The 16,980-nt window shown below is 41.7% G+C and overlaps 1 protein-coding gene across 2 annotated transcripts in view; it reads right to left on the bottom strand.

Annotated features, from left to right (window-relative positions):
* The window catches only part of LOC111157420 (FTO, alpha-ketoglutarate dependent dioxygenase), a 373,490-nt gene that overhangs the window by 193,449 nt on the left and 163,061 nt on the right, over positions 1-16,980 (bottom strand). For both annotated transcript variants that reach the window (XM_022518805.1, XM_022518806.1), the window contains exons 6-7: positions 15,840-15,983; positions 8,526-8,645 (exon numbers count right to left, since the gene is read on the bottom strand). In XM_022518805.1, coding sequence (XP_022374513.1) covers positions 8,526-8,645; positions 15,840-15,983 — 264 coding nt within the window. The remainder of the gene's footprint in view (positions 1-8,525; positions 8,646-15,839; positions 15,984-16,980) is intronic.

Below are 16,980 nucleotides of genomic sequence, written 5' to 3'. Positions count from 1 at the left end.
AATAAAATCTTTTAAAAAATAAAGGAACAGCCTCACAGGGATGGACACAGGGTGGGAGGAGGGGGGAGGGTATTCAGACAAATGATGGTGGTTCTCACCGAAGTGAAGTGATAACAGGGGGCGGGGGGGGGGGGGGCAGACCATGAATATTTTGGAAACAGAGTTAACAGGATTCACTGATAAATCAAGGGACAAATCAAGAGAACTCCAAGATTATAGGCTGAGTAACTGGACAGTGCAAATTACTGAACTCTGTGATCCTGAGAGAAAGACTTGGAGATGATGGGAATCAAGAGTTTGGTTTGAGATGTGTTAAATTTGAGATATGATGACTAAATAGCTAAACATGGCCTACATTGCCCAACCACTATTCAGGTCTCCAAGACATCAGACCCCAGTACCCAGAGGATATTAATAGGTAATATTAATTTATTACAGGCATTGGAATATCCCACCACTTCCATCCGTTAAAAAATTCACTGTTAACTACATGAAAAGTTTATGACGTTAAATAAAATACAAGCCCTCTTGATCCCCCAACATCTGTTAAAGATCTGATGCATTATTCTGGGTATTTCATCATTGCTCATTTAAATTAATAATATTTAAGTAAAGGGATATATATATTATCCATTTACCACCTGTTCCACGTCTTCATAACCAAAGCAGATATGTCTGAGACAGTAGAAATTAATTTTGAGTACTGCCATAGAACTCCAGACTTTTATTTAAAGGCTAATTTTGTCAATCAATCAAAAACAAGTTGGAGGTTATCTGAGATTTTTAGACACATCAAGGAAAAATTTACAAATGAGATCGTCACAGGTGGTTCCAGATGGGCTGAGGTCATGCAGAGGAAATACGAAAAAAGTCAATCATAATTTACGTGTTAGGGAAAAGATGGTGTTAAAAACATCATCTACAAATGATCACAGAGATACTTTCAGGAATACTGAAAAGGCAACATATCAAGTTTCCCTTAGTTTAAAGAAAGATCATTCTTTTGCAGATGTCAATGAAAAGGGAGCAGGATCATGGTTATGTTACCCTTAATGCACGGAAGAGCCGACTTAATGTGTTCCCAGAGCTCTCTGGTAAGTCAGATTTTGGCACTGGGAGCACATTTCTCCATAGAGACATTTTTGCAAAATATGGAAAGATTCCCATCCCAGCTTCCCAAAATATTTAGCCCACAGTGGGGTAGAAACATTACCAGAGTAGCACTGGGCTCCAATTCATTGAGTCCCTCTAGCTCCAGGACTGATCCAGGTTCTGGAGGAAGGGAAATGAAAAATGGGGAGGGATGATGTCACTAAGGGGGATTCAGTCAAATGACCTCTAAGTAAGGGCTCCTAAACAGAGGACTGTCTACATTCCTTTTAAAATCACTAGTGGTAGGGCTCCTGGGTGGCTCAGTCAGTTAAACATCTGCCTTCGGCTCAGGTCATGATCTTAAGATCCTGGGATCGAACCCCATGTTGGGCTCCATGCTCAGTGGGGAGTCTGTTTCTCCCTCTCCCTCTGCCCCTCCCCCAGCTCGTGCTCTAATAAATAAGATCCTTAAAAAAAATAAAATCACTGATGCTGATGCCTTGTGTGTGTACAGTATTTTACATGTTATGTCCTTTTCATTTGATCATCGTAACAATTTTCTTCGGAAGGTGAAAGTCTTAAGGACCATTCATTAACCAACTTGGGGAAAAAAAGATCCTATCATCTTGATAATGTTCCCAACAACTGGCACATATCCTTTGGAAATCTTGATTTCCTTTCAAAACTGTAGGCCTGCCGATTTTTTTTTTTAATATAACTTCATTATTCTAGACAGAGACTCTTCTAGAATAACTCAAAGGTCTTTCTCATAAGATAAATGACAGACTGGAGTTGAATTTACTGCCCCACTCCCTACCTCAGCCACCCTCCACAGGACTAGAGGAAATAAGGTATATAATTGTTTAAGGCTGTAACTTTTCCAGGGGAAAAAAAATGGAAATTACTGACACCCCAATCTGGCACCCGGGGTTCTAATTCACATCGGAAATGCTATGATGGTTGGCTAGTCAGAGGAATCCAAAAGAAATGCCAGCAGCGAGGCTACAAGAGCACCCCTGGGGGAAAGTAGCAGGATCTTCACACCTTCGCATCAATCTGAAATCTGGTGTGGTTAAAATTATTTAAAACAATCAAATCTGTCTCTTTGAAAAGGAAATAGAACATGTGTGAAATGCACACGTGTGCCCCTGTGTGTGTGTGTGTGTGTGCACGTTGTGTGTGTATATGTATTTAACAAACGCTAGCAAAATGTAGCTAAAGCCTACGGAATCGAAGCTGAAAGAGAAACTGTGGCTGTTTTTTTGAGGTTAAGAGTTAAGAGAGATGGCAAGGTTTGTCCTTGGCACTTCCCAGCTCCCATCACTCTGCCTCACTGTTTCTGGCTTCTTTTAGCCTTGTTCCTCCTCGTGTGTGAGGAGCAGAGGTACCTGAACGATCCCTCTTAACATTCCTGGGATGTAACAGGCACATTCTAGTACTTGGTACCAATAAACCTCAACTCTCCTACAGCTCACGGAAGGGTTAAAAATGGAAAGTCCTACCCACTGGTTTGCTCTGATGTTCCTGGAGATATTGTCACTGGATGTATCCTCAGTAGAATTCTATTCAACACCTCTGTCTTTAAGTACAAAGCTGTAGGCTGTAGCAGCTTTAAGAAACATAAGTATCCCTTTTTTCTGCTGCACAGTATCTGTGTGTGAAATTCTCTAAAGGGGTTTAAGTATTTACCCTGAACACTATCAGACGGTTTCTAAAATTTTCCTTATCCAGTTGCAAAAACACTTCAAAGAGAATCATAAACATAGTCCTTTGTGCTTTCGATGCACATTCTGTTTCTCAAGCTTAAGCCTGAATTCTCTTGGAATTGTAAATTTTTTTTCCCAAAAAGACAGGATACACAATGCTTTCTTTTTTTTTTTTTTTTTTAATTCATTACTAAGTCTGCAGCGACTAAGGGAAAAAAAACTGGAAAACTCTGAGAGAAATCCAGAAGGCAATCAAAGAAGGAATCAAAACTTGTTAGAAATTCATTGCTAAATTACATGTATAATTTCCCCTCAGATATTTTACTCTTACTAGAACAATGCGGCTATGGGGAACGGTGGTGGGGGGCTGAGGAGGGAGAAGAGTAGAAAGCACTAACCTTCAGTGAACACGTTTAAGATAACAAAAATGTGAGCCAAGGATTTTTAGCCACTGTAGCTGAAAAGTGACTTTTTTCCTCCACCCCCCGCAAATTTCCAAAGCTAAATATAGATGTGCCCAAACTCAGTGTTTGTGTACATAATTTCAATTATTGGGTGTTTGTGACTGTTTACCTGCCTCCAATCTGTGCTTATCCTGAGCCACTCAGCACTGTAGCCATTAAAAGAAGGAGAAGGGAACTTAACCACCAGACATCTCACATCAAATCCTAAATTACTATAATGTATTCTGCTCCTGTATCAGTGATGCTAATACTGAAAAATGGAAGAGGGGATTACATGTTTGCAAATATTATTCAGTATCATACATGAACACTAAAGGGGACGTATTTATATACACACATATTTATACACACGTATATAAATATAAGTTGGTGACTTCACAATTAACATAAGCAGAAAATTAATATTTATATCCTTTTCTTCCTCATACCCCCCAAAATCTTTAATCCTGAAAGAAAGCTTAAAATGAATTTAGCTAACTAAACTGTAAAAGAATAGCCAATGCGGAGATACTGAGTATATATTTCAGTGTATGAAAAATCAGCCTTGTTCCTCTATTCAGTTACCAAGAATTTAATCTAAAGCATTGAGATGAGAGCTTCGTTAATCTCTCTGAAAACAAACAAACCGCCCCTCCGCCCTATCCCTGCCTCCATCCCTGCCTCGGACTGGGTCACCTGCTGGAGGAGAGGCTCCAGCAGACAGCAATGGGCAGGCCCCTGGCATGAGCTCTCCCAGATGATTTACACAGGCCAAAATGACAAGGGAAAATGCAGGAACGCATCTCGAAATTAAACTATTAGTACCAACTTGTAAAGGACAACCTTGACATTCGTAAGTACATTTCTCTCTTAAAACTTTTAACAATGAGAAACTGGTCACAGAATTAAATAAAACACCTACTCGTTTTTCCAGGTCTCTCTGCTCTCCTGTGCCAAACTGTTAACGTAAATGGGTAGAATTTAATGCAACCTAGAGCTTACCTAACGTAATTATATGTTGTGTTTTAACGCTGTTTCAAAACGGATACATTAAAATGATCCAGTCTTGGCTCCTTCCCACTAAAGTCAATAAAAGTTAGGAAGGCCAACGGCCACATAGATGCAGTTATCCCAGCATGAAGAACTGTCAGGACAGGAAATGCAATTCAAAACATTCAAAATGATCAGGATTCTACTCTTCTCTTCTAAAAGAAACAGGCACTTTAAAAAAAAAAAAAAAAAAAAAAAAAAAGGCATGAAGAAATTTCTCTCCAGTATCAATCATCTGTACTCCTGAAAATGTTACTCTGGAAACTATTTTAGAATATTTCCACCGGATTATACTAAATTGACCTTTTGTTTTTTAAGGTCAAAGGGAAATGAATAAATGTCATCAATTTCGAGGCCATCACACGCAGTATTCTTTTCCGTATCATTGTGAATTTGATGGTGTTAAAACATTTTTATAGGTAAAATAAATGTCAGTTTTGCAAAGTGCGATACCAGACCCTGAGAGACAAATGGCCTATCCGTTGAATCTCTGGCTACAGCAAGACTTCCTCACCTCACAGGAGACTTCGGCTTTTCATACTTCTCTTTACCCAGAAAGCAAAGCTTGTACAGTGTCTTTCAAATGGTAACTCTCTCTTATCCTGAAGAGTCGCCTCATAATACACTAATCTTGGCTGTGAGGTGGTGGGTTGGTTTAAGAAACTAAAATAAAATACAAATATCTGAATAGCGTTCCAGGGTTATACCACCATCCTGAACAGAGAGCAAAGATGAGGGGAAAAGGCAAGGCTACATTCTTGGGTTATGTGAAAGGGCTGTGCAGCTTTGGGCTTCATGGCTCACAAATTCATGAGGTAATAGGCAGGGAAAATGTGATATTTTATCAGAATGTCATTCAAATATAAGGTTTAACATTTACATCACAAGAGCAAGCGGGGAGTAAAACTGTCCTGGGGTAGAGAGGACGGGGAGGGGATAGAAGTGGCGAGAAAAAACAGTGTGATAAGGACAGTGCTTGCTGGAACAGAGAATGGGAAGTCATGGCTAGAGGAGTTTTAGAGGCAGTGGACTGAACTTTCTGAAATATGTAACTGGTTATGACATGTGAAGAAGCAATTACCATTAAGGGAAGAAATGTGATTTCAAAGCTCATTTTCCATTCTTCTGTATCCAACCTGAGACTACACCTTCCAACCACAAAGTGGAAAAAAAAAACACCAAGATGGACAGAAATCACACCACCAGTCTCTTCCCTGGTACCAGGGCCAGTCAGAGGTTGCTGTACTCAAAAGCAAAAGGTGAAAAGTAATGTACATATCACCCGAGATTTTTTTGTTTTGTTTTGTTTTGACCAACAGATATCAACCATACCGTGCAAAACACAAAATACGTTAATTAGAGAAGTCTTTCCACAACACGCACATGGTTTTACAAATTAGGGGGGGGGAAGCACAGAGATAAAGAAGAATCATTTGTCCAAAAGGATAATAATTTTGAGTAATATATTCCCCGGAAGCAAAGCGAGTACGTTCAGAAATGCTGTTCAGATTAGTCTAATTCTATAGAATCCAAATGTGCACCAAACACTGCACTTTTTATGTTAAATTGCTGTTGAATTTGTTAACCCACAACTGATTTCCTGTGTTATGGAATCTTGGAGATTACAGCTAACTTGAAGCAACAGGGATAATTCTTGACAGTTAATGGTACATTTATATGCATTTTCCTGAAAGGCCAGCATCTTGAGGCCTCCCACTGGTGGCTCAACATTGCCCCCTACTGCTTGCAACTGCAAACATGCGAGGTGGGCTGGTACACAGGAGGAAATCAAGGCGGTGGGTGCCAGCTGCCCCCCAACACACCCTCCCCCCAGCACACAGATACCAGATGGCCGCACACTAACAGAGCCACAGAACCATAGACTTTCCCAGTGATTATTATCTTCTGTCTCTTCCAATAGCAGAAATAAATTATTATGAATTTGTTAAAAGTCATTCAGAGAGGCTTGAAGCCATGCTTAAATTTAATTTAGAAGTATCATCCCTTTTATCTTGGCCCAAACCTTCACTCCGCTGATAACGATCACCCTGAGGCTGGCTGAGGAGAGACACTGGGGCCATTGATTTCACTCAGAACATTCAGTAATGCCACTCTAACGGCAAGGAAACTCGCTCTGGAGTGTTCCCAAGTCTGCTCTTCTTCTTGGTATTTTTTACACAAGCGTCATGAAGGAACCAGGAAATATTCCACCTAACTAATGTGCCCTGGCCTGATTTTAAAAAAAGAAATTATAACTAAAGCTTTTAAATGAATTCATAACGAATAGAATCAGGAAGTTCACAATACCGAAGACTACGCTTTAGAAGAAGAAAAAAAAAAAAACAAAACCTCGAACAGAAACGATGCAAAGTTTCTTTTAGGTTGGTTTTGTTTGTTTGTTTGTTTGTTTGTTTTTACAAAATCTATGAGTTCCTTTCTTATTTATTTGCCAATTTGAATTTTCTAAAATGTGGAACTGTCAAATTACAATCCCAAAGTCAACCTGATGTCTTAGAATCCAAGTCTGGCAAATAAAGAGGTCCTTCTAACTCTTATGTGAATGGACAAAACCAGAATAGCACAGTAAAAAATTCCCTGAAACTGAAGCCGCCTTCATATATACATCCCATAAAAATGAAGCATACTCCACACAGGCGAATTTTAGGAACAGAACTAAGGAGATTAAGGCATGGACTTTTCATTACCTCCAACTCGATTTTACAATGCTCAGTTCTCTACTGGGACTCCGGTCTTTGGAGAAATCCATTTTTGTGATACTGTTAGTACAAGAAAAGGAGGATGATAACATTCCTTCCTCAGATATATATCCGTGAAAAGGCATGATTTAAAGATCTGAGGAGAGGTCTGGAAAGCAAGGACTTCCGGATTTTGACCTAGACTTTCAAACGAAGTCTCCTTCTGGGTTGTGACTTGATATTTTCATTATTCTAAAATAGAGGTGAGCACCAGCTATGCATTTTTGCACACCAGCTCACTGTTCCCAGCACACTTCCCAGTCTGTGCAGGGGTACCACGTCTCAAGTTTGGCAGGTTTTTATCACTTCTCCACTATGTTCCAAAGTCAACGGTTTGGAGGCAGGATGGCGACGTAGTGGAGGGCATGACCCTCGGAGCCAGCCTTCCTGAGTTCAAATCCCAGTTCCCTCACTTCAAGGGCTGTATGATCTTGAGGAAGTTATGTAAACCTTTTGGGGTTCAGTCTCCTGGTTTATGAAATAGAGAACCATCAGACTTACTTTATGGGGTTGTCATAAAAGTTAAATAAGTTATACATAAAACATTCAGAACAGTGTCTGGTACTTCATAAGTATCACATAAGAGTCGGCTATTATTACTATTATTTAAATTAAGACTTAATTCAAAACTTGCAAGCGGCCTCAACTCGCCTTCCGGCTACATTTCCAACTATATCCCCTGACTCCTTGCTCCGGGCGGGCTGTCTGTCCTTCCTCATGTGCAATCTTATTAGTGTACTTCCTGGACCCCAATGTTCCTCTCCCAATGTCCTATCTGACCCTACTCCTCCCCATCCAAAGTCCCCAAAAAGCCACATCTGCTGTTTCACAACAGTCCAGGTCCAGTGCTCTGAATTTAATACTCCCTCCTCTGGACTGTGATTTTTTTTTCTTTTAATCTCTATTACAGGCTTTCATTTTAGCTAATATAACACCTGGCTACATTCATGTCTCTCTCCTTGTTAAATGAATGTAGCGGTTAAGAGCACAAGCCACAGAGCCAAACTGCCTGGGTCTCCATCTTACTCAGTCACTTTACTCTGTGACCTTGGGCGAGGCACTTAATATCTCAATGTCTCAGTTTTCACATCTATAAATTAAGACTCATAAGGGTTTCTACACTTTGTAGGGCTGTTGTATGAATTTCAGAAGTTAGTACGGGAAAACCCTTAGAATGGTGCCTGGTGAGTCTGAAAATACAAATGAATTTTAGATCTTCTATCTGCAGTGTTGTTCCCTCCATGGCTCTTCCTAGCACGTGTTCCAACATGGCACCTTGTACGTTGGAAATACCCGATAAAACACTCACTGAACTAAACTGACCTTGTACAGACAAAACTGGGCCTGTTCCTTACCAAGAGTTACCTGACTCAGCAGTTTAGAATAATGAATTATGTATTTTCCTATGCAAATTAGGTAGCCAAGGAGTTACACAGAGAACATCCCAGAAAATATGGCCCCGGACCTCATGTACTTACCACACCTTCCATCTTCTTCCACAGTTCTTCCAGTTGAGCCATGGGTTGACACCACCAATCAGTGCATTTTCTGTATCGATTTCCTTGAAACCAATACTGTCTCAGCCACTCGAACTCGACCTAGGGACCATAAGGAGAAGGCTTATAATGCCCTCGTGAGAGACAATCAAGGACAATAATGTCATCACTCGATTCTCCTCTGGTCACTTAATTGCCACAGGGTGAGAAAAGGTGAGAAAAGCTGAGCCTAGACAGCTTCCAGTAAAACCTGGAGTCTCCAGAGCATTTCTGCAAAGCCAAGAAAAGAGTCTCAAAACTGAGGTCCTCTTAGCAAGGCAACACTGTTGGGGTTTGGAGAGGGGTTTTCCATCGCATTTATTAGTCAGATGTGAGGAAGCTATACGTTCGTCAACAAATCCTGAAAAAAAATTGATTAATTAAAATGAATTTTACAAAAAAAAGCAAAAAAAAAACACAAATACTGAGATCCTAAAATATACAGCAGCCTACACTGTGTATGACTGGGAAGATATAATCAAGATCGTTTTTTATTAAACATCTTTATTAAAGACTAGTATTTTAGAGCAAAACACAGACACATATTAAAAGGTACCAATTTCAAGTTTCTTAGATTTAAAATCAATAAAGAATTTACCATGGGCCAGGAGGAGCTGGTGAGAATCCCAGCTCTTATAATGAAATAATAGAGAGTTAATTGTGGGGGTGTGTATTAAAGCTACAGCCATTCAAACTGGTACTTTTCAACTCAGGGCACATGACAACAGGTAGAAAGAACAACAAAGACATTAATAATTGCTTTTCCTTCCTATGAACCTACTATGGTTATTATTATGATTATTATTTGCTGCCTTAGCATTCCTCCTTCTATTCTAGCAAAACCCCACTCTTCATTAACTGACCCCCTTCCCCAGTCCCAGTCCATGTGGTCTGGGGAGAGCTCCAGCCCCAATACCAAGGGTAGAATGTGCCACCCCAATGTCAGCCAATCAGCCCACCACATTTCTCTAGTCACAGAATCAGGTCTGGGGGTAATCACTGTATGTTCAATCACAGTAAGTCTGAACACTGAGAAGATTCAGGAAGAGAATTCTACAACCATTTCACTACCAAACAGGGGAAAATGGAGACAACAAAGTAGGAAGTAACTACAAAATAAAAAGAAGAAAAAAACCAGGTACTGGTGATATCACCTGGCTCTTGATCAAGCTGTTCCTGAAGCCTTTTTCTACTTAAGCCAAGTCAGTTTTCTCTGTTGCAACTGAAATAATCCTATGCATGTAGATGAGAGGCTGAGTAAAGCTCTGGAAGGGTAAGAAACTATTTTCTATCCACTTTCCATATCTTCAAAAGCTCATCTTCAACTTGAAAAAAATCAAATTTTACTGTCAAACTACAACTCTATTTATTCCCCCAAAACTCTTTTTACTTACCTCTGCCGTCTAAAGAAGTAGAGAGCTTTCACAGCTTAATGTTGGGTTGTCTGGCTTTGCTAAGGTAATCATGTTCCCTATATAGACAAACTATTATAATCTTTACCTGTTACCACAAAGAATTTTTGTGTTTATCCATATTGAACTTTCATGAGGCAAACAAAAGCAACTTGTGAAGATTTAACAATGGTGAAAATGACTCAAATAACTAACCCGAGAACACCCAGTCATATGAAAGGGTTTCAGTTTACATTAACTCAATGTTTGTTTGATATGTAGAACTGATTTCAGTTAAAGCTGTTTAAACAAAAAAAAAAAAAAGGAATGTAGACAATATTAAGACAATAGTTGCTGAACCTTATCTGTGATATTAAGAGACAGCTGTTAACAGAAGTAAACTTGAGTGCTTTGAAGGGAAAGCGAATACAAGTGTAGTTCAACTTCTCTGAAGATACCGGTTTGACAACGTTATTAAGAGACGAGTTATTTTTTTTTAAAGATTTTATTTATTTATTTGACAGAGAGAAATCACAAGTAGGCAGAGAGGCAGGCAGAGAGAGAGGAGGAAGCAGGCTCCCTGCTGAGCAGAAAGCCCGATGTGGGGCTTGAACCCAGGACCTGGGATCATGACCTGAGCCAAAGGCAGCGGCTTAACCCACTGAGCCACCCAGGCACCCCGAGACGAGTTATTTTTAAGAGACTTTGCATGAAGTGTGTTCACGCTACAGGAACAGCCCATGAGCATGTCATCACACCCTATGTCAGAGAGAGCTGAAAAGATTTTAAAAGGTCTTCCTATTTCGGGGGCTGGTTATTTCCGTTGATGGGGACAAAACATGTAAGGCTCGGCTACCGTGGGGTCCCAGGAAAGAAAATCGATTATCCTACGTAACTAGTTCATTCAACCTATCAGGGTATACCCAAGTCTAGATTTCGGTAAATTAAAACTCAGAAGGCAGGAGAGGGGCTATACCTAGAGAGTGTGCTATCAGCCAAGAAAGGAAAGACTCTGTCCATTTTAATAAATCTTGATTTTGTCTTCCTCCTCAGATGCCCAGCTGTCATTTGAAGCAGACGGTGCCATGAGGAAGAATAAGGGCTCCGTTACCAAGGGGCGGGGGGGGGGGTGGTCATCGCCTGTAAGTAAGGATCATTACGTAACAACCACAAAGAGGATTGGGGTGAGGATCAGTGAGCGAATAGTGAACAGCCTACTAAATGCCGGCACTTGCTAGATGCTAGGAAAGCAAACTGAGCGAGGCCATGAGGCCTAGAACTTGTCCCCAAGGATCTCACAATCTGATAAGATTTTCTTAGCAGGAAAAGTTTTAACATCCATGTCAATTGTTGCCCACCCGCCTCCCACTGAGGCCAGTTGGGAAAGTTCAACACTGAGGACTTGCTCCCAGCGGAGGTTTATTCATGAGCTGAAGTACTGCCCAGGAGATGATGATCTTTCTGGGCAGCAAATCCACTGGCATGCATTTTATTTAACTCTAGAACCTGACTTTTTCGTCTCAGTGTCATGGGCAAAAAACACGGCAGGATTTGAAGCAAATGTCACCCTCAACCACTTCCCCCACTGCCGAGAGAAGCCGTTGGCTACTTTCGTAAAAGTAATTAAGGAAGCAAAAAAGATTTCCAGCCCCTTGATTTGGAGTTTGAGTTACAAAATAATAATTAATAACAACCAAGCAAAAGAAGTTATTTTTTTTTCTCCCTAAACGGTGGGGCTCAGAAAGGAAAAGATAAAGTTCTAAGCATGACAGGAGTAGGGTCTCCATCCCTTCTCCAGGGTCCGGCGCCCCCGGGAAGCTCATAACTATCAGATCAGAAATAAGAGACAGCCATCAGGAGGGCTGTGGCTGACTTGAGGCCGAGAACACGCCATGGGGGATGCAGACCCCCGAAGATGCAAGCCTCGGGGAGACAACACAAAGGAACCCTCTTGAGATTCTCTCAGAGTTCAGGATGCTCGTGAACCAAACTCCCAGATTTTGGACTCGCCGTTAAAGGAAATTCACTGCGATTCAATCTTTTGGGCCAATGCAACACAAAGGTAAGCAATGCCCCCGGGTATTTACCCAAAGCCTATCGACAATCTGGAGGCCTTGCAGGTTCCTGAAGGGCCGTGTGAATCATCAAGAGAAATATGAAAATAGGTCCACAGTGTCAGCTTCATAACCAACTCAGAAAACCATTTCTTAAAACCCTCGTAACTAACCTGTACCTGGAACAGTCTAAAAGATCAATCAAAAAACATTTTCTGGGCACTTGGGTGACTCAGTGGGTTAAGCCTATGCCTTTGGCTCAGGTCATGCTCTCAGTGTCCTGTATCGAGCCCTACATCAGGCTCTCTGCTCAGAAGGGAGCCTGCTTCCATCTCTCTCTCTCTGCCTGCCTTTCTGCCGACTTGTGATCTGTCTCTCTGCCAAATAAATAAATAAAATCTTTAAAAAAAAAAAAGAAAGAAAGAAACATTTTTTTTCTCCTAAAAGATGTCTAAGAAGAGTCTGAAGGGGAAGAAACCTGCCTACCCGAAACCTTGGGCATTCAGCAGTAAACTTCAGAATCATATTTCTGAGTTCCTACATCACCACATATTGTAAATCATCTCCATTCTCTTACACGGAAGCAACTGTCACCTCCTTTTCTTCTGCCACGTTAGGGTGGGCTTTTCGTGTGGCCTCAGCTCAGCTCACGTAGTTCCCTCATGAGAGGTGTGAACAGGCCCACTGGGGTTCGTGTCTCCCTGTCATCATAAGTTATCTCATTGAGAAAGACGTGAGACCAGGGAGAGATGCTACTGTCCAGTGTACAAAGAGCCACACTTCAAAGGCCCTTTCAAAGTGACTTTAAAAAGATGCAGGTCTGGGCGCCTGGGTGGCTTAGTGGTTAAAGCCTCTGCCTTCGGCTCAGGTCATGATCTGAGGGTCCTGGGATCGAGTCCCGCATCGGGCTCTCTGCTCAGCAGGGAGCCTGCCTCCTCCTCCTGTGTCTCTCTGCCTGCCTCTCTGCCTACTTGTGATCTGTCTGTCAAAAAAAAAAAAAAAAAGATGCAGGTCTGACCAGACCAAACTATTTTTAAGAAGGAAAACAGAGTATTTAAAAACATGCAGGAAGATCCTGCTTCCAACTGAACAAAAAAATCTTTGCTTAAGCATCTTAAATGAGGAAAAAATAACTGAAGGTATTCCATTCTACTCCCCCAAGTTCCCAAATCACTTGGTTAGAAACCATCTAAGGAAATACAAGCCATGTCTACACCCAGATAGCCTGAAAGCCAGCAGCACATAAAACCAAGGGCTTCGTCCTGTAAGTGGTGCAGCAAAGACACATGGCTTTTAAGAAAGAGGAAAGCAAACAATAAAGAACCCGAGGGAACTATTATGGACAAGTGTGCTATTGCTTTAACCACGGGACATGGTGGAAAGCCGGCATGCCAGTGCTCCATTCCAGGCCAGGGTGTATGGCCAAAGACTAGGATCTAACGATATGCCTTGACATATGCAATCATTCTTGATGGCCCTGAAGAATCAAAGATCGGGGGACTGGATAAGATGAGCACGCACGCTATTTAGATCCAAGATCTCTCTTTCCCTTCAACCCCAGACCAGTCTCAAGGGGCTAAGGTTTCTGATATATCTCTATCCCACTTCGCTAACGTATACAATGTCAAAAGCAGCCAGTCACTTTCTGAGGCTAATGGATTCAGATGACAATATTCTACTGGTAGATAAACAAGGTGATTGTTACAGACCGCCCCCACCAGTTGATGTTAACAAAACAGTCAGTCACAGAAGACCAGAAGCACAGGGGCCAGAAGAGCCCATGTGAGTGTTAAAGAGAACCCCCATTTTGTGAGTCTGAATCCTAACATCACCAGGTTTGTAGAGAAGGAAAAGACTTACATTTTAAGATCAGGATTTCTTTACTATAAATATGGAGAAAGACATAACTTTGCTCCCAAGTCTCATTCAGGGAGGTCACCAGGCCCATAAACGCTTATCTTTCTTGAACTTCTAGCTATCAGCAATGTCTCTAGCAAGGACAGAGAGGAGAGAAAATGGGACACTTATCAGGCACAATGAAGGGAAGAAAGTCAGTCCTGAGTACAGTAAGTAAGGCAGAATTCCTTTGTCTTTGGTTCTGGAGATTATGCCAATGCTTCACAAAGTGTGGAGCAGTTCAAAGGTTCCTAAATATCTCTTTAAAGACATTACACGATATTGTGGAAGCAGACATCGTTTCTCCTCTGTTCCAAAGTCCTCAATAGCTTCCATTTCCCTCTAAGTAAACAGGAGAGTGGTTGTCCTGATAGGGATCTCCAAGGACTGATAGGATCTGCTGCTTTCCTGTCCCCTAATACCACCTCTGTGACCTCATGTCCTCTAACTCAGAGCCCCGCTCCCACCGTTCAAACTAGACTGTCCCTTACCCAGTCTGGAAACTGGTATCCTAAAGCACACAGAAGGTACCAGACACATGGTCAGTCATTACTTTTTGAAAGGAAGAAAGAGAATATTTTTGTACTCCAAATTCTCCATCAATCCTTCCAATTCTAGCAAAGAGAAAGTTGCAGATGGGTGATAACCTTCAACAGTTCTCTCTCACTTGGGAATCTCTTTTTTCCTTCTGATGTTTTTTGTGTTGAGGTATAATTTACCCATGACAAAATTCACCCATTTGAAGAAGAACATTCAATGACTGTTAGAAAACACAAGAAGTTGTGTGTGAATCTCTCTTCTCTCATGGAGAATGGAGACCTGAGGCTCAGAGCCTTCCAGCAAGGCAACCTGTTGGAAAATGGTAACACTGCTCTGTTTCCACTGGCGAGATTTTTCTGGTCCCTTTTTCTTTTGGTTAGTGATATTGGCTTCTACTTCAAGTGACAACACAAAGCTTTCTTTTCAAAGAAATGTATTTACATAAAAAATGAGTGGAGTTATTGGACACTGGGGAGGCTCTGTCAGTTAAGCATTTGACTCTCGATTTCTGCTCAAGTCATGATCTCCGGGTCCTGGGATCCAGCCCTGTGCTCAGTGGCAAGGCCACGTGGGATTTCCTCTCCCACCTTTCCCCCTCCCATTCTTTCTCTCTCTCTAAAATAATAAATAAATAAATCTTTTTTTTTTTTAAACAAACGAGCTGAGTTTTTAGGAGTAATAAATAGACAGCAACATTTATGGTCCAAAGATAAAGCAAAAGCAGAAAGGGTGTTACTACTGGGAGTAGCAAAGTTTGTGAACCCTTGGCTGGTGGGATCCTGCTGGTCTGACAGGGCTGCAGAACTGCCCCTCATTCTGTAAACAGCAAGCAAGACATTGACACTTGCTCTTAGGCTCCACCCACGATTCCCACTGGGCTTTGCGGGAAGACCTCTTCATGAGTCTTGGGTTTCGGCCTATCTTATGAGCAAGGCACTGACTTCCCTCCAGCTCAGCCTCCCATCTCAAGAATGTCTGGCACAGGGAACACCTTTGGAAGATACAGTTTCTCCTCCACAACAAAGGGCAGGGATTGGAACAGCCTTGGAGGATAAAGACACTATCTTGCTTGGAGCAAAGGTCAGGCATGCTTCCTACCTATTATAAACGTTTCAGCTTCCCTTGTCTCAGGTTCCTCTCCTATAACACAAGCCCTACATGCACCCACGTTACGGGCCCACTTTGCATTGTCCTGCGGGGAGAGAGGCTTGCAGAACTGGCACAAAAATGCAGATGCTCGGGCTACTGCTGTCCTTGTGAGTAATTACACTGCTCTTTGTGTCTCACGGAGGCATTTCCGGGCTCACACCCGTATGAAATTATGGCAGAGCCACTCGTTAGCTCGCAAGCAGCTTCCCAGTTCTTGAAAGTCTCACCTCGTTGTGGATTTCTTCTCCTTGTTTCAGAACTGCAGGCTCAAAGGATTTCAAAGAAACATCACCACTGTCTGCCTCGATGCGGACATTCTGCAGAGCGAGCTGGCAGCGCTGTAAGATATAATCCAAGGTTCCGGCAGAGCACTGTGGAGACAGAACCAGCCATCAGGATCGTAAGCCTAATACAAGTTTACGGTACAACACTTCTGGGGGGTGTTCACATTCGTCCTTTCCCCATACATTCACCTGTGGCCCCCACAGCTCAGCCCACATCCAACTTAAGAACTGTTCTGGCGGCCTGCACCCTGAGCTCTGTGTGGCCAGCATGGCCTCACTTGGGCCATGCTCCTTGCTGATTTTCTTTTAAATGTGGGCCTTTTATCACCACACCTTAGGATCACTGAGGCTAAAGCCATGTACACATGTATAGGTAAATACACACACACACACACAAACACACATACACATGTATACACATATACACATACCCACACACCATTTTATTACATATTTTTTCCTACAGATACGGCAGCATCTAGAACCAAGTCCTAAATGTAAAAAAAAAAAAAAAAAAAAAAACAACTTCCTAAGTAGTTTTTGGATGAGTAACTAATGAACCAAGAAGTCAAAGACACTGACTTTGTTATAAGCGCCCTGAACCTACCCCTGGGAAAGAAAGGTGTTCAGTTCAACAGCCCACAAAATGGCACAGTAACGGCGGAGAAAAAAAGATTGAAGTTATAAACACAGGGCAAAGAACTCATTTTCCTTTTCTGCAAAAAAACAAGCAGCTGCAATCCTTGGTGGAACAGGTTCTTCAAATAATGGAGAATATGTGGCTCGTGCCCTCAAGGCATGTTCAAAGGCATAACTTAGTACCTTGGTATTGGCAAGGGCACAGTTAACTAGTTCATCCCTCTCTTTGTCTGTGAGAGCAAAACAGAGGTCGAACAGACAACTCCTCCTTTGAATGATATATGTCAGAAAAGAAAAGGCTGCAGACCGGGTGTGCACCTGTTGGTTTTGATGACAACATGATTTCCTAGAATGATAAAAAGCAAGCTGTAAATATCCTTTTGACCCAGGGAGGAAAATGTATCCCTAAAGTACTTCTATTTTGACATATATAATTTACACAGAT

The sequence above is a fragment of the Enhydra lutris genome, unplaced genomic scaffold, assembly GCF_002288905.1.
Source record: "Enhydra lutris kenyoni isolate GAN:26980312 unplaced genomic scaffold, ASM228890v2 scaffoldscaffold54, whole genome shotgun sequence".
Classification (NCBI taxonomy): Eukaryota; Metazoa; Chordata; class Mammalia; order Carnivora; family Mustelidae; genus Enhydra; species Enhydra lutris.
This window is presented reverse-complemented; position numbering and strand designations above follow the sequence as displayed.